At 36.2% G+C, this 17376-nt stretch overlaps 6 protein-coding genes and 1 long non-coding RNA gene across 7 annotated transcripts in view; 3 read left to right on the top strand and 4 right to left on the bottom strand.

The window, feature by feature from the left end:
• Positions 1-21: 21 nt before the first annotated feature.
• On the bottom strand, positions 22-2462 carry Nclb (no child left behind). Its single transcript, XM_064054392.1, has 8 exons — positions 2360-2462; positions 2255-2313; positions 2126-2205; positions 1887-2066; positions 1406-1831; positions 1188-1355; positions 860-1135; positions 22-176 (listed from the first exon to the last, which is right to left on the bottom strand). The coding sequence occupies exons 1-8, from the start codon at positions 2447-2449 to the stop codon at positions 100-102; spliced, it is 1356 nt and encodes a 451-aa protein (XP_063910462.1). The 5' UTR covers positions 2450-2462; the 3' UTR covers positions 22-99.
• Positions 2463-2605: 143 nt separating this feature from the next.
• On the top strand, positions 2606-4496 carry LOC135127790 (alpha- and gamma-adaptin-binding protein p34-like). Its single transcript, XM_064054416.1, has 2 exons — positions 2606-3712; positions 3762-4496. The coding sequence occupies exon 1, from the start codon at positions 2609-2611 to the stop codon at positions 3362-3364; it is 756 nt and encodes a 251-aa protein (XP_063910486.1). The 5' UTR covers positions 2606-2608; the 3' UTR covers positions 3365-3712; positions 3762-4496.
• Positions 4484-7063, bottom strand: LOC135127770 (Golgi resident protein GCP60). Its single transcript, XM_064054382.1, has 5 exons — positions 6865-7063; positions 6524-6812; positions 6154-6472; positions 5861-6104; positions 4484-5152 (listed from the first exon to the last, which is right to left on the bottom strand). Exons 1-5 carry the CDS (start codon positions 7028-7030, stop codon positions 4812-4814), a joined length of 1359 nt encoding a protein of 452 aa, XP_063910452.1. The 5' UTR covers positions 7031-7063; the 3' UTR covers positions 4484-4811.
• Positions 7060-8985, top strand: LOC135127766 (CWF19-like protein 2 homolog). Its single transcript, XM_064054367.1, has 2 exons — positions 7060-7139; positions 7194-8985. The coding sequence occupies exons 1-2, from the start codon at positions 7137-7139 to the stop codon at positions 8886-8888; spliced, it is 1698 nt and encodes a 565-aa protein (XP_063910437.1). The 5' UTR covers positions 7060-7136; the 3' UTR covers positions 8889-8985.
• Positions 8890-9964, bottom strand: LOC135127783 (26S proteasome non-ATPase regulatory subunit 8). The gene is made up of 4 exons (XM_064054404.1): positions 9781-9964; positions 9359-9727; positions 9128-9313; positions 8890-9072 (listed from the first exon to the last, which is right to left on the bottom strand). The coding sequence occupies exons 1-4, from the start codon at positions 9886-9888 to the stop codon at positions 8935-8937; spliced, it is 801 nt and encodes a 266-aa protein (XP_063910474.1). The 5' UTR covers positions 9889-9964; the 3' UTR covers positions 8890-8934.
• A 495-nt stretch (positions 9965-10459) lies between these two features.
• On the top strand, positions 10460-11748 carry LOC135127810 (uncharacterized). Its single transcript, XM_064054444.1, has one exon. The coding sequence runs from the start codon at positions 10599-10601 to the stop codon at positions 10995-10997; it is 399 nt and encodes a 132-aa protein (XP_063910514.1). The 5' UTR covers positions 10460-10598; the 3' UTR covers positions 10998-11748.
• Positions 11749-13162: 1414 nt separating this feature from the next.
• Positions 13163-17376, bottom strand: part of LOC135127819 (uncharacterized) — a 31411-nt gene continuing 27197 nt past the window's right edge. Inside the window, exon 3 of the long non-coding RNA XR_010280286.1 lies at positions 13163-13280. This is a non-coding gene — a long non-coding RNA (uncharacterized LOC135127819). The remainder of the gene's footprint in view (positions 13281-17376) is intronic.

Consider the following 17376-nt stretch of genomic DNA (forward strand, 5'->3'; position numbering starts at 1 on the left):
TGGTAGGGTAATTAAAACAAATTTCTTTGGGAAATAGTTTTTATTGTATACTTTACAACATACAAAATGTGATTTTAATTACATTGTGGTTTAATGGAATCAATCAGTGTTCATACTTTCTTCATTAGTGTCTGGAACTAATTCTTCTAGTTGTCGTGTTCCAAATGTGTTTTTCACTGAAATTACAAATTAATTGATTATATTGATGGAAATTGCTAGAAAAATGAAGTAAAATTTCAATGTCATATTGACTTATAATGAAAATAACAATTTACTTAAATGGAAAAAACTCGTATAATATTATAGTTCATTTTTTAAGGGCGTGAAAATATCCACTCAACCCAAAATAGTGTTTCACAGTTAACCCGACAATTTCATAATATGTGTTAAACAATTTTGCAAAAAAAGAACGTCAACCTAAAATTTTTTTTTGTACATTTTATTGAATTGAAAATATAATCAACGTCACCTTTAATTTGTGTATAATATGTTGCATAATTTTATCCACGCCCGTAAAAAATTAACTATTACAAAAGATAAAAAGAAGCCATAACATAACTATCAACAGTAGATATATTGCCAGATTAAAAATAACACACTGTTCGTATAATTTTTAATCTGACGTTAACAATTGACGGAAGTAAAGTTCCACCCTGTACGTGTATAACATTAACTTGGCATACTTCCATAATTGCGACATTTTCAAAATATGAAGTATTATAAGCCGATTGCTGGTAATACATCATGACTAACCGGAACGCCAACTATTTTTATTTTTGGAAACTGAGCTGCCATATCAGTGAAATTTAACTCAACCAAATCAGTTGCTTTCTAAATTTTTGTGACCATTTCAACTTACCAACGTCCATATTTCTCAAATCATGCACCAAAAAATTGTTGGATTTGTTGTCGCCACCGGCGGCAATAACGAACGGCGCATCTGGCGATAAATCCAAGCACTGTACTTGTCCCAGATTAAAATCTTTTTCGTGGACAAAAGTGACTTGGTCTTGTGTGTAATCCCAAATTTTTACTGCTCCATCAGGAGATGAGGTAACCAGTAAACCAGGACACTGATTACTGACCACTAAACCAGTAACTTCTTTCTCGTGGGCTTCTACTGACCACAGTTGACCTAACAACGATGATAATTAGTACAAATTATGTGTTAAATAAAATTAGTATACCTTGTCTACAATCAAAATACTGGAGGTGGCCTGAATCAGACCCAGCAAAGAACGAAAACGGCTGCAAAGGATTCCAAACTAAGGTTTCCACTTCACCATGAATATCCCACGTTTGATGGGACTCTGGGCTGCGGCAGTCGAAAATTTTCGCCTTTTTGTCACACGCGCCTGGAAAAATCGCACCATTTCTAGTGTACACCAATATATTTTCAAATTACCCGCTAATAAAGTTTGTGCTTCTAGTTTATGCCACTGCAAACATTGAACTTTTTCATTGAACGCCGTAATTGTTGTGTTTGGTGTTTTAGTTTCTAGATCCCATAAAAGAATTGTTTTGTCTACAGAACCACTCGCTAAAACATGTTCATAACTCTTGTTCCACGCCAATGAAAGAACTGCGTCTTTGTGGCCTACTCTAGCCCGATTTTTTTTCACGCTGCCGGTTTTGCCTAATGAGAATGCGGGTTCTATACAGTTTATTATATCCAAGTCCCACACTTGTATAATTGGTGTCATTGAACCAACCGCGCAGTAGTTGCCCTTGGGGGCGTTAGGTTCATAATCTAGCCACTCAAAACATAAAGGAAAAGCAGGCAGAAGAATATCGTGGTGGACATAAAGAGATTCCTCTTCTTCATTATAAACTTAAAAAAAAATAGTGTCATGTGTTTGTAAAAAATGTAAAAATAAGTGTCTTACTGTAGACTTCAAGCGTACTCGCATCTCCCTCTACGTGCCCCGCTAATATTAAATTATCTGTAGGTTTAATAATTTCATCTTCTTTGTCTGAATCATCAGATTCAGAAAAGTTGTCTTCTGCATTATTTTGAAGATCAGCCAAAGAACTGATTCCTAGCGCGCTAGCTGTGCTTTCTTCCTCTAAAATTGCGACAGTAAAAAAATAGTTACTCCCAGGCAATTACAAATTAATAAATTACCATTTTCATCGTCATAATTTTCTAAATTAAATTCATCTTGTGTTGAGGATTCCCCTTGTGGTGCTCCTTCATTTGTGACCCTAATAACTTCCAGTGTTACATTATACACCAAAACGAACTTAAACCTACCTTAATTTTTTCTTTGTGTCTTTAATTACTTGAACTAACTCGGCTTTGGATAATTGTACCTACAATAAAAATGTTGGTATAAAGGGACAATTTTTTTTTAATTACCTTTTCGGGTTGACCCCTTGCCACTCCTCTTTTCACCCATTTGATGCACGTTATAAAATTGACACGATTTTCCGTTTCGACCTCTTCCATTTTTCCCAATTAACTAAAATGTTGTAAGATTGTGACAACACGTGTCAACATAATAGGTTATGAAAACCTAACCTCAACGATTGTTGACGTACGGCTGTCAAGCCACCAAACAAAACTCAAAATCAAGAATTGCCATATCTTATTGCATAAGTTAGAAAAATGACTGAAAGACCTAGTGTAGTGATTGTTAGCAGTAGTAACACAAAACCCAAATCCTTAATAAAATTAATAACGAAATGTACGGACATCCAAGATGACCCAACTGATACCAACAGAACCTCCCACACTTGGCAAATAGAAACAAAATATTACACAGCAGAAGTGGACATAATAGGTATAAACGAACAATACCAGAGGAGTCAAACTTTCAACGACAACGTCGAAGCGCTAATAATTCACATGGACACAAACAAAGAAACGGGGCTGCAAGATCTAACTCAGTGGTCAGCTATAGAGGACGACTGTGATCCCGAAATTAAACTTTTAATTGCCAACTACTGTACAAACGACACAAAAATTACGAAAGCGGCGGCCACAGAATGGTGTCTTCAACGCGGCTTTGAACTAATCGAGTTGTACCCGGCGCAACAAACGTGCGAACAAGACATAATCGAAGAGAAAATTGGTGTCGATAGAGTGGTGGAAGCCTTGCAAACCCACACCTGGTCAAACATGAATATGAAAAGCCAGAAGAAAAATGTAGGTGAAGAAACGAGTAGTGATAACGTGGAACACGATGAGTTTCCCGCAAATGATCCAGTTGACGACTTTAGCGATTTGTTTGCACAGCTGAGTATGATGAAGGAGAGTTTGCAGTCACTACCTACAAATCAGAGGAAACAGTGTGCCGAGCAGGTTGTCACTGCGTTTTGGAAAGCCATAGGTGGAGATGAAGAAGAGATTTCTGATATGTAGGCCGCTCAAAGCAAGCTATTAGAGAGCACATAAGCAGCAAAATGTATATTTTATTAGCAAATTAAGATTTAAATTTATCGAGTTTTTATTATATTGTTGTAACTTATTATTAATATTGGGAAAATAAAAACTTTAATTCCGTAGTAAATAATAGAGTGAAATTTAAAACCACAGTAGGCTGTGCTTTTTAAATGACATAAAAATAAAAATGGTGCCACGATTGACATAACTATGTAAAAATGGCGAAAGTGGCCAGAATAGATAGACGACTGCCATTTCCACTTTCACATTTCTGAGAATCCAAAATCGGTAATGTTCAGCCAGCTGACCGGTGAAATCTGACAGCCGGTAAATAAATAACATCTGGTTAATCAGCTGATTTGACAGAGGCCTCTAGTTCCAGTGGTGGGGGAAAGTCGTTACCGCGTGTACCAGAAAATAGAGGGAAATTTAGCGCGCCCGGGAAACCTGCTCGAGCAGTTGCCGGTTCACGATAGGTTAACAAACTAAATTTAGTGAAAATCTGTGTTAAAAATCAACGAAAACCGGCCAAATCCAGCCCTGAAGCGTCTCGGGAAATGGCCGATGCAACCCCAAGTCAGACATAACGGTTTTTGGGCTAATAACGGTAACTTTCACACCCTCAATGGCGGAAGAAGACGAAAGGGTTGAACCCAGGCGTTCCGCCCGGCTGGCGCTGACCGAAATTAGTTTTAACGAAAGTCTTAACGAAGAAACGCCCAATAAGAATGTGAGTGCTGATGAGTTGGTTATAATTCAGAGAGGACCCAGGAGGAAGCCCATCATCTGGTCACCTGTTGAGTTGGACAGAAGCTCGGCGAGGAAGAGCAAGGAGCAGGGTTCAATGGAGAGCGTGCCCAGGAGACCCAGTCTGAACCCAAAATTGAGAAGAAGACTCATTTTAAGCCCCACTAAAGGTTCAGGTGAGATCAGTGGTGCCATTGTGAAGAAGCTGAGGAGTTTGCCTATGTTTTCCCAGGAGCTGCTGCAGAAAACGCCATGAAGTTTTTTATTTTTGCATGATGGTTTGATGTATTAAGTTAAGTAATTTGATATGCATGTGCCTTATCTACATTCTTTTTTAAGAAATAAAGCTGGTTCATTTGTACAATACTTTTTATTTATTCTACATAAACATAAAAATTGCACAAATCATGTATTCTTATTTCATTAGGTACCACAGACTTTTTTATCTTAACAATACTTTCTAAATAGTTTTCAGTTTTAAGAACAAGACTAGAAAAAAAGAGAACATTCAACAAAATAAAAATTACGTTCAATACTTGTCCTTACAAAGTTTGGAGATAAAAAAGAGCACCTGAAGTGACAAACGCTGTAAAAGTGTCTCAAAGCATATTCTAACATTATAAAAATGAAAACTTCACAAGCTTCAAAAATTTAACAATTCATACAAAGATAAAATAAATTACTGGGTGTAATAGACTCTGTAGTAGAGAGTTTTGGACCTCCACAAAGAATACGAATTATCGAATTTAAGTAAATACACTCCTTGTCCTGGATACTGATGAGATCCTGCATAAACCTCATTCTGACAATCTCTCCTATATACTGGCACTATTTCAGTCAGGAGGGGTTTGGAAACACCATTAACAGAAACAGATCCCGCTTCTAAATCACCAGTCTGTATAGTTTCCTCATCATAGATATCCTCATCCATATCTTCTAAATCTTCATCATCACTTTCAGAAACATGAACCGAAACCTGATCACTTGTGGGAGTGCCATATTCGAAATAAACCCCAAAACCTACAACAATCACAGTAATTATAATAAACACTCACAAAAAAGTCAAAAATATACACTGAAATTGTGGTATTATGTAATGAAGTGATATGCATGCACCCAATGTAATAAAAGTCACGAGTTTCGTTCGCTCCTTGGGTTTAGTTTATTGTATTTTTCCATTTTTTAAATTTTAAATATAAAATTTTTATTGAATTTCTAACAACCAATAAGACTTAACTGCAAAAAGTGTCATGCTTTAAGTTATTAGTAAAACGCCACTTTATAAACAAAGCTTACATAACCATAACAGAATTACTGCCTTAGAGAAATGAAAGTGTAACAAGCGACTTTTCGCATTCTCGTTAATTCGTCGTTTATATGTTGCTTTTGTGTGTGTGTAGCTGACTAAATGTAAAGCAGAAATCCAAAACGTCACAGCGACATAGTTAAAAATATTTTAGTTTCTTGTGTTCAATCAAGTTTGTTTGAATTTCCACTATTACAACTTTATATTGTGTTTACATTTTAAAAACGTGCAAAAACGCCGCGCCGTATCTTTGTTACATCTATTCATGTGACGTACCATATAAATCTCTTGCATGATTTTCCACTTATTTTTTTGTAGCCCTAACGGCCAGTCCTAACTTAGCCTAAGCCATGAAACAAAAAAAATATTTGCTACACCATGAACGAATTTTTCCGTGCAATATAATTTTGTATAAAAATTACCAATATCATAGTGATCTGTTGCAAACTCCCAAAATAGACGTGATCCCTCTGGATGCGTCGGTACTCTAACAGTGACAGTTTCCCCATGCCCCACCCTCACCACACCATCACCTTCAGCTTGGGCTACCGCCTGTTTGAAAACATCAATACCAGAGCGAGTCCACATACTAGCAGGAACTAAAGTATTTTCGGAAGATTCTTGATTGGAGTCATTCAAGTTACCGTTTTCATTTGAATCATTTTGCTAAAAATGTTTCCATAAAAACAAGAAAAGAACGACGTGAATGATTTACCCATTCAGTGTCAGTCTTCTCGCTATCACTCTCCTTTTTAATTTGTTCTCCTCTTTGTGCAGCGTGCAACTGTTGCATATACTGTATGTAATGTTGATCTTGCAGTTGTCTAATAAGGGCACCTTGTTTTTCAGGATCACCGGGAAATTGTTGCTCGGCATATTTTCTAAATTGGTCAAAAGTCTGTTCGTTTAAAGCTTGCTGAATTTGCCTTTTGATTGCTTCTTCTTTAGTCAACTGCTCCTGGATTAACTTTTCCTCCTCTTCTTTCTTCAACCTCTCTTCCTCCTCAATCAATCGGCGTTTTTCCTCTTCTTTCCTGTAATAGTCACACATTTATGAGTTTTGATGATTTAAAGCAACCACATACGCTTTTCTTTCTTGGTCTTTCTTTTCTCTCCTGTGCGCTTCAACATAGGCTGAAAATAAGGGACATCGGCGGCTTAATAATTCCACAAACCCCGCTCTCGCTTGGTCTGCTGATAGTTTTCCTAATTTTTGCCATGCTAACCGTCTATCTTTTCCTACAACGTCTAAAGTTCCTAATGGGGGTAATTTATTTATGGCTTCTGACAAGGGACCGTGGAGGACTTGTTGTGAAAAAGCTACTAGCTGTAATTTATCTTCATAGCTAAAATGGACAGCCTTGCCTTCCTTTTCTGGAATAATTAAAATTAAGAGGAAATGCTAACCTTCACACTTTTCATTTACCTTTGTAAAAACTGAAGGCTAGTTTATATACTTCTTTTAACGGTAGGCCGTACTCCAGGGTATCGTTTGATGAATTCGTCCCCAGTGAATTTTTTCGTTTCGACGATTTTATATCTAATTTTGAGATTTTTTCCAAAAGTTGTGAGCTGTCACTTTCTGTAGCCATGTTTTTTGTTGACGATTAATTTGGGAACTTTTGTTGAAGATGTTACACAATTGACTGTCAATAATGTCAATGTCGAATTTACAATCTTGCTAACCTCGAAATAAGGATGGTACGATTTTATTTATATTTGATTAATAATACTAATAGCATTCACAAATTGCAGGGAAAACACAAGGAAAAGTCAAAGAAGCACAAACACGACAAAAAGCACAAAGAAAAGAAAAAGCACAGGTCTCGTAAATCCAGCTCCAGCTCATCTTCATCATTTGATGAATGGGTCGAAAAGGGCGATTATTCGTCGCCAGACGAAAGTAACAAGGGTCAAGAAAAACAAAAAGAACCAGTAAAAATTAACACACCGTCTGAAAAAAGGGATGAATGGATGTCTTTATCCACGTCTTTTGCAACAGAATCAAATATTGACAGAAGGAAGAACCGGGAAGAAAATAAAAGGTTAGAACGGGAACGTGAGCAGTATAATCCAAGAAAACACACCAGAGAGCTAAATCCTTACTGGAAGGATGGCGGAGATGGTTTACCCAAGTTTAAAAAACCTTCTGAAGATGAAGTTCATGAAGAGAAGTATAAGTCTTTCAACAGACCTAAATCATCTTCCAACTGGAAAAAGAAGACAAATCCAGTTGTGGAAAAAGAAACATCTCCACAATCACAAGAAACAACTGAAGTTTTATCTGATAAAAAGCTGAATGTTCTTGCTTCAAAATTAGTAAAAGCTGAACTCATGGGTAAGACAGAACTGGCTAAAGAATTGAAAAAGAAGCTTGAAAATGCTAGGAACCAACGTGAAAATCCGACTACACATGGAGAGGATGTTATATTAACACAGACAGATTCTCAAGGACATGCAAGACCAGTTAAACTCCAGTCTGACTATGGAGAATATTCAGGTGGTCACAAGAAGAAAAGGAAAGTGGAAACGCATCAAGATGGTCAAAGAGTACGATACTTTCCAGATGATGATAAACACTCTCTCCAACAAATGTTTGAAAATGAGAAATATAACACAGTTGAAGATCAGAATAAAGAATTCATTAAAATGGCTGGAAAAATACGGAAAAATGACGACATGGAAGATATTTTTGCAGACAATATTAGAAAGAAAGAGTCTGATAGTAAAACAGACCAAAAACAAATAAACAGGGCCATTAATGAACACCAAAAGGTTGCTCAGACTATAGATAGTTGTAAATTATGTTTACAGTCAAACACAATGCCCAAACATCTTATGGTGTCATTAGGAGAGACGGCGTTCTTAAGTTTGCCAACATGCGAGCCTGTAACCCAAGGTCATTGTTTAATTACGCCGATTCGTCACGTGACGTGTTCGACATTACTGGATGAGAACGAATGGGAAGATATAATGAATTTTCGGAGGGCTCTCACAAAAATGTGCGCCTCAAAAAACGAAGATATTATATTTTTTGAAACTGCGAAAAATTTAAACCGGTATCCACACATGTATATTGAATGTATCTCAGTTGATAAGGAGGAGGGAGATATGGCGCCTATATATTTTAAAAAAGCTATAGACGAGTGTGAAGTTGAGTGGGCACAAAACAAAAAATTGGTATCTTTGAAAGGACGAGATGTCCGCAGGGCTATCCCTAAAGGGTTATCATATTTCTTTGTTTCTTTTGGAATGGAAGAAGGGTTCGCCCACGTGATTGAAGACGAAAAATTTTTTCCACAGAACTTTGCGCAAGAAATTATTGGTGGGATGTTAGATTTGCACCATAGTAAATGGAGAAAACCCAAACAACAGTCGTTTGAGGAACAGAGTAGGAGAGTGTTGGAATTTTCCAAGGATTGGAGCGATTTTGACTGTACAAAGACGTAACTGTTATTTAAATCTAAATTTTAATATAAAAAAAAAATAAGAAAAATTAAACTATCATTTCTAATTCCTTGGCATACTCAATTGCTTGTTCTGCCAATTCACTTGAAGGGATGGGTTCATCTGTTTTCTTGACTTCAGGGGCGAAGTGGAAAAAGTTATCACGCCCCAACTTCCACTTTTTGTTCTAAAACAAAAAAAAAAAAGTTTATAGCGAGGAAACTAAGAAATTTTTTTTTTACTTTAGCTCCAAATGCTTTTGCAGCCTCTTCATTAGGTAGATACAACATTCTTGCAGCGTCTTTCAGTGAAATTTTCTCGTACGCGTTTTCTACACAAACGGCGATTTCGCCACGGATTGTGTCCAACAAAATATCCATGAAAAAGTTGTAATTTTTCGCAGGAACATTACCTTTTGCTAAAAATATCTACAAGAAAATGTAAGACAGTGCACAACTCATTTTCAAACAAACCTTGTTATAACTTCCTTCAATCAAATACTGCTCTATAGACAATGGATGCCTGATGTAGACATCGTTCTGAATATTCTCTGCTGGCAACAGTTCTAACTCTGTGTGAAATTCCGCAACTCTATTTTGGGACAACAAAAACAACAAATTTAAACCCAATAACTGATATTTGAATGACGATTCAGGAAGCTGATCTTTATAGTCAAAGTAGTAGCACTTCAACTGGGCCATGTAGCGTTCAAAAGCTGGGATGTTATTACTCGCTATACTCCACTGGACTCCAATTTCCAGCACATCTCTCGCTAAAAGCAACTCCTGTTTACTAGCAGTGGCATTCGAGGTGGGCAAAAACATTAAATTTGTTAATTCCAACTGCAATGAAAGTTACAAATCATCACAAACATAACCTCATTTTTTCCATTTACCTTCAATTCCGAAAGTAGCTGTTCGGTTTTTGCTAAATTAGGTTTAGAACTGTTCCATTCTGACTTTAGTTGCTTGTAAATAGTCGCCACATCGTTAATTGTCGACATTTTTGCACTATTTCACACTTTGTTCTGAGTTGTATTTTTGCTTATTGAAATGACAATTTAACTGTCAAATTGTCATCCGTCAAAAAATGCAAATGTTTAGTCTACTGACGTAGAGATGGCGCGTAACCTAAAACTTAAAAAAAAATAGTTAAAATTAGATTTTCTTGGAATTGAGCCAAAGAAAACAATTAGCGTGCGTAGTTTATGTATGGAAAAACTTTAATCTACGACGTTAAATGTTTGGATACACTTATAAGTACATCAATAAGTAACCTGTAAAAACAAAACATAAATTACTTTACAGGCTGCTGTAATCTGTTTACCAAATGGCAAATTCTGATACATAAACTTATTTTGAACGGAATGCAACTGCCATAAACGACAACAACAAGTCAATTTAGGAAGATTTGATATTTTTCATAAACACTATGATTGATTAGTTGCTTTGTTGATATTGGTGGCGCTGCAGTCGCCAATGAAAAAAAAGATCAGTAAGGTGTGTCCCCCACTTCAGGCGACATCGACCAATCAGGATCGCCTCCGCACGCCGGTAATCGACATAAAAGTGTTGAGACACGCTGAAACTTGCATTCTTTAGCCATCCACGTGTGTAAGTGTTACTCAAGAAGTACAAAGCCTAGAGTGATCTTGGTGTTTGTTTACAAACTTCACCGTCGTTCTTCAGGGAATCCAAAAAAACAAGTGCAACCATGGCCTTTATGATGCCTGTTGTTAAAAACGATTGGGACATCTACAAGTCCAATCGTTCCCGCAGAGTCTCCGAGTGCTCGAATCCCTCTTCTTGTCGTTCAAGAAAAGTGTCCGAGTGCAAGTCCGAGGGGCCCAGCTTGTCGACTTCGCCCGGGTCCGACTACATGGGGACTTCGCCCACCCACCGCAGCGTGCCTGCGAACATGTCCAGACAATACTCGAGGAACAGCTCCAGGACTTCGCAGAGCAGTTTGCAGAGCCCCATCAAGAGCACCGCGTCGTCGCCGCCGAAAAACGGGTCCCAGTCGAGTTTGAACAAGTTCCACAACAGATTGTTGGACAAGTTGAAGAAGTCGCTGAGGAACAAGGATTCAGAGAGCGAGAGGACGAGCTCCTGAGAAGAGGGTGAAGCCCCGGAAAGTAAGGACTCCACCTCCTAGGGAGTGAGGCTTAAATTTTTGAGTGAGTTGCGTTTGCGACCGGAGCTAACCGGACTACGACTACGTATGTTCAGGTATAGCAATTTGATATATTGCCCTGTGATATGTAGGAATAGTAGTTATTTAGATCCATTGTATAACTTAGGGTAAATTGAGGATAGCTCGGTCGGTTTGTAATAGTGGGGTGGTGAAATATCGAGTCGGTTGGAAGTTTTCAGCGACTTTGACGTTTCAGCACCCCACTAGTCGATTTGCTTCAATTTGAAGGTAGTTATTTACGAGATTATATTTTTGTTTAATCGAAAGACTGTTGGGAGGATTTAGGAGTTTTTAATAAGGTTTAAAATAGCCTATATTGCTTGTTATCAGTATATGCATAGTTTATAAGTGGAGCATTGTAAAACTGGAGGGTTGATTTTTAGTGGGGCCTAAGATCAGCGTTCGCGCTATATTGGAAGACACTAAAACCACTGCCCTCACTCCGCTAGTGGAACATTCCAGTCGAAATAGTTTCGCAATCATATCTAACGAATTAAACACGTACAATAAAATATAAGACCATTTGGTAATCGTTCTGCGTACTTTGTACAAATGTGTTCTATGCGAAATGCAAATTTTGCATCTTTCTTAACTTAACTTGCTATATGGAACCAATTTGTATGTTTATGGAGAATAAAAAGATGCCTTATGGCAGTGTGTTGGTACATTAGCACTTCCTTTTTTTTCCTGACCCGCACTATCATCGCTCTAAACCTCGCGATGAATCGACCCGAATGGAAAAGTACTGGCTTCATAAAACAGTGTCGCTCATACATCATGTTGACTAACCGACTCTATAAATAGCTAGCAATAACTCCGATGTCGCATGTTAGGAGGGGCAGTTCCAAGACGAATAAACTGCGACGAACAATATCTCTTAATCTGTCCTTGGCTATCGATTTTTATAAATCCGAAAAACATGCATATTGCATACCAGCGATGATTCATTAGTGAGAACACGAGTTTCATTATGTATTCCTAGGACAGAGATACTCTTCCGAGGTGGTTGTTTGGGTCTGAGGGTCAGAACGTTGACCCAAAACAGTGCGGAAGCGCCGCATTGTCACAATACCGGTAGAGGGTTAATTTGCAAATTCTCTCAAAGCTGAATGTAAATATTACGTCACTGGTTGAACAAACTCCTGTTCTTGATCTCCAATTCGAATTTTTAAAACATGTCACACCAAGGTGACCAAGGCCGTCCGGACAGGATAGTTTGGTTTAATTCAACCGGAAACTGTAAGGTTAATGACAGGTGACCACTTTTGATTGTGAGTGAAAGGGGATGCCCCGATCAATGGTAAAAATGGGTTGCGTTCCAAGCGATCAAATATCGCGAGTGGAAATTTCCACTGGTCGCAACTGCCAACAACGCGCGATCCTTTCTCCGGTTTCGCTTTGTTTTTGCTGGTGATGGTGCGGATTGATTTCTGTGGGAGTTCCAATCCGAGGATTATTCCACGGATTTTTTTACCGCGGAAAATTTCCCGGCAGTTTGTCAAACTTTGTTTAGTGTCAATTTTTCATTAAAAGTAATGAGTCGGTTTTATGGGGGAATCGACCAAACAATGTAATTTATAATGAAACGTTACTCAGACGAGCTATAAAAAGCAATGTTTATGAATATAGCGCGGAGATTTTCGATCTTCTAAACTTTCTTCCACGATCTACGACGTATGCAGGAAGGGGAAGAAGAGAAAGACGCGGGAAAATCGATAAGACACGCCTTCTGTCTACTCGGTGGGAGTCCGTGAGCAGACAACCTTCAACGGCCTTTCTGACCTAGCTAATGATGCGTTTTGGTTGCATTTTCGTAATGGGACTTCCATGAGTCGGAAAGGCCACAATCGCTGCAGTGTTGGGGAGAAAGCGCTGCCGGATTAGGAAGAGCTTGAATGCTTCAATGCTTCATTAACTTCAGAGCAATTAAGAAAACTGACAACTTGTAGAGGATAAAGGAAAATTATACGTAAATCACCTTGATTGTCCGGGCAAGGTTTAGGTCAAGGAAGTTGAGCTCCAATTAAAACTGAACTTGAGACTAGTTCTTGATGTTGATTTTATTTTAAACTGTAGTTGTTTTTATACACAATTTTGATAAACAGCCGTTTATTTGTATGTTATGCATAGATGTTGTATTGCATGTACAAGTTGTCTCAACGACGACTTCAGTTGGAAATATTTGAAAGGATGCAGCGTTTTCTGAAACATAAAAAAATCCGTTGTAGTGTTCGTCTTTTTTTAATTTTCTTAATCTAATTAACTACCCATCTGAAAACTTTTGAAAATAGGAACAGATTTATGATTTTTTTTGAGCGAAAGTCACATGCAACAGAAAATAAAAAAATAAAAAAAGTACTAGTTAGCAAGTCAATGCTAGTTAGCGTAACAACATCGTAAGTACGTAAGTAAACTAAAAACAACAACATTTAAATTACAACTACCAAAATAGATACACAAACTTGTGTTAAAATTCATTAGTCCTATATTTTAATAAATTATAGAGGTGTGTTGTGCATTTTATTATCATTTTAACTAAGTATTTATATCAAAGCTTTAGTACACATACTGTTTTTTTTATGTCTATAAACTGCAAGTAAAGTTTCATTAATCATTCACAAGCTGGACAGATTTATTAAAAAAAAAGTTGCTGATATCCAACTCTACAACAGTTATTAGTCTATAAAAAATGGGTTAAAGTTATTTAGAGAGAACTTCCCTCGCCCCCCAAATACAATGAAACAAAATGCCAATTTAATTTTTTAAACTTAAGCAAAAACAGGTGCGGCTTGTTAAATAATGGGTCAAGAAGTTTGCTATGGGTGTGTTTCAAGTGAGGTTTTTGTAATAAAATTTTGTGATCATCAACTTGTGAGCAAGGACAAGAAATTCCCCAAAAAAGAGCCAAAAACATCACAAAAAATGCGATATAAACAGGGGCGTCAAAAAAGGACACTACAAAAAAAGCTACTACAAAAAAAAATAAGGAAAGGATAAACACAGACAATTAACCAAAAAAAACAAACGAGCTACTAAAAATCACATAAAAATGTGACCGACAGAACGGAGTCAAAAAAGAGAACAAAAAATGCCATAAAACACGAAAACAGAGCACAAAATAATCCTTAAAAAATTAGAAAAGGGCCATTACAAAAATTACTAAAAAACAGGCGTCAAAAAAAAATCAACAAAAAAAAGGCGACTACAAAAAGTGACTTAAAAAGGGGACAAAAAAAGCTATTGAAAGAAGGAATTCAAAAAAGGTCACTAAAAAGCTGCACAAAGCCAGCAAAAATTCCGCAAAAAAAGACTAACAAGAACCAAAAACGCACTAAATGAAGGAAGTCAGAAAAGGTGAGAGAAAGTCCACAAGAAAGGCTACCAAAAAGAGAGAACAAAAAATCAACAAAACAAAAAAGGGCGACTGCAAACAGTGACAAAAAACAACAAAAAGCCACAAAAAAGTTAAAAAAAGAAACAACAAAATGCCACAAAAAAGTCACAAACAAAGAAAGTAAAAAAAGGTCCACAAAAAAAGCCGTCAAAAACATCAACAAAAAAAGGTTACTATAAAAAGTGACAAAAAATAACAAAAATCCACAAAAAAGTCAAAAACGAAAAAGTAAAAAAAAGTCCGTAAAAAAAGCCGTCAAAAAAAATCTATAAAAAAAAGCGACTACAAAAAAAGCTACTGAAAGAAGGATGTCAAAAAAAGGTCAGTAAAAACTTGCACAAAGCAAGCAAAAATTCCGCAAAAAAGACTATAACAAGAACCAAAAACGCACTAAATGAACGATGTCAGAAAAGGCGACAAAAAGGTCAAAAAAAAAGATACAAAAAAAGGCGACAGAAACCCCAAAAGAAATGCACCGAAAAAAGAGGACATAAATTAACAAAAAAAGGACTACTACAAACAGTGACTAAAAACAACAAAAAGCCACAAAAAAGTGAAAAAAAAACAACAAAAAGGCACAAAAAAGTCACAAACAAACAAAGAAAGTAAAACAAAGGGTCCACAAAAAAAACCGTCAAAAAAATCAACAAAAAAAGGCTTCTACACAAAGCTACTGAAAGAAGGATGTCAAAAAAGGCCACAAAAAAGCTGCACAAAGCCAGGAAAAATTCCACAAAAAAGACCATAACAAGAACCAAAAACACACTAGATGAACAATGTGAGAAAATGCGACAAAAAGGTCACAAAAAAGATACAAAAAAAAGCGACAGAAACCCCAAAAGAAGTGCACCAAAAAGTGAGGACATAAATTAACAAAAAAAGGACTACTACAAACAGTGACAAAAAATAACAAAAATCCACAAAAAAGTCACAAACAAAAAAGTAAAAAAAAGGTCCACAAAAAAGCCGTCAAAAAAAATCAACAAAAAAAAGGCGACTACAAAAAGTAACTTAAAAAGTTATTTAAAAAGGGGACAAAAAAAGCTACTGAAACATAAATGTCAAAAAAGGTTACAAAAAAACTAAAAAAGCTGCATAAAGCCAGCAAAATTACACAAAAACAAGGCGACAAAAAAGATCATAAAAACATACAAAAATAAGGCAACAGAAAGTCCACAAGAAAGACTACAAAAAGAGAAGACAAAAAATCAACAAAACAAAAAAGGCAACTACAAAAAATGAAAAAAAAAAACAACAAAAAGCTAGAAAAAAGTCACAGACAAAGAAGGTAAAAAAAATTCATAAAAAAGGCCTCAAAGAATCAACTCCAAAAAGGGACTTAAAAGGGCGACAAAAAAGATCACAAAAAAACTGCAGAAAGCTAGCAAAAATTACACAAAAAAAGATTATAACAAGGACCAAAAAACGCACTAAATGAAGGTAGTCAAAAATGACGACAAAAACGGTCATCAAAACATAAAAAAGTCCACAAGAAAGGCTATAAAAAGACTAGACATAAAAATCAACAAAACAAAAAAGGGCGACTACAAAAAGTGACAAAAAAACAACAAAAGCCACAAAAAAGTCACAAACAAAGAAAGTAAAAAAAGGTCAACAAAAAAAACGTAAAAAAAGGCGATGACAAAAAGTGACTTAAAATAAAGGGGACAAAAAAGCTACTGAAAGAAGGATGTCAAAAAAGGCCACAAAAAAGCTGCACAAAGCTAGCAAAAATTCGACAAAAATGACTATAACAAGGACCAAAAACTCATACAGAACGGCGACAGAAAGTCCACAAAAAAGACTACAAAAAAGAGACTACAAAAAGAGAGTACAAAAAATCAACAAAACAAAAAACAAATCATAAAAAACAACAAAAAAGAAAAAAGTCACAAACAAAGAAAGTAAAAAAAGTCCACAAAAAAAGCGTCAAAAAATCAGCAAAAAAAAACGACTCCAAAAAGGAACTTAAAAAGGGGACAAAAAGTCACAAAAAAGTGCACAAAGCCAGCAAAAATTCCGAAAAAGAAGACTATAGCAAGGACCAAAACACGCACTAAATAAAGGAAGTCAAGAAAGGCGACAATAAAGGTCATAAAAAACCTACAAAAAAGGCGACAGAAAGTCATCAAGAAAGCTACAAAACGAGAGGACAAAAAATTAACAAAACAAAAAAAAGCTACTACAAAAAGTGACAAAAACCAACAAAAAGCCACAAACAAAGAAAATAAAAAAAGGTCCACAAAAAAAACCGTCCAAAAATCAACAAAAAAATTAGTCGAAGGTTTCGACAAAACTTCCCCCGCTTTGTGATGACGTCATCAATAAAATGATTTGACTTTTACATTAATTTTTCTGAGTCACCCTGTATTAGAAATTTAAAAATTTTTAATGCAGTGATAAATTACAAATATAGACTCATCATATTTTTCACATTTTGAATAGGATTTACTCGGCAAAATTTTAAGACGACGTCATCAATTTTTTGGGAGGGCATAAACGAATAAATTTTGCTTAATAACGATTTACTATGATTACGATATCCTTACAATATTTCCAAGAATTCAGAGCATTCGGTTTTGCAGTTTCAAAGTTATTTTACAAAATATGGATATTCAGTTTTGAATTTTTTACAAAAGTTTTGGGTGTCTAATTTCAAAAAACTTTTTGTTATAAATTTTGGAGATGACGTCTGGATGGTATTCCCAATATACATAGAAAATTTGACAACAATCGGTCCAGTACTTTCAGAGATTACTTGTCTAATAAAAATGGATACAGACACCAGATAGACAGACAGACGGGCGGAAATGGGAGACCACTTTTTTCGTAATCTAGAGGTCATTTACGTCGAGAAAATATGAAAGTGGCAATTCAGCCGATGGACTCAATTACTATACTTCC

The sequence above is a fragment of the Zophobas morio genome, unplaced genomic scaffold (assembly GCF_036711695.1).
Source record: "Zophobas morio isolate AGI-343-1 ecotype UQ-CSIRO unplaced genomic scaffold, CSIRO_AGI_Zmor_V1 ptg000002l, whole genome shotgun sequence".
Classification (NCBI taxonomy): Eukaryota; Metazoa; Arthropoda; class Insecta; order Coleoptera; family Tenebrionidae; genus Zophobas; species Zophobas morio.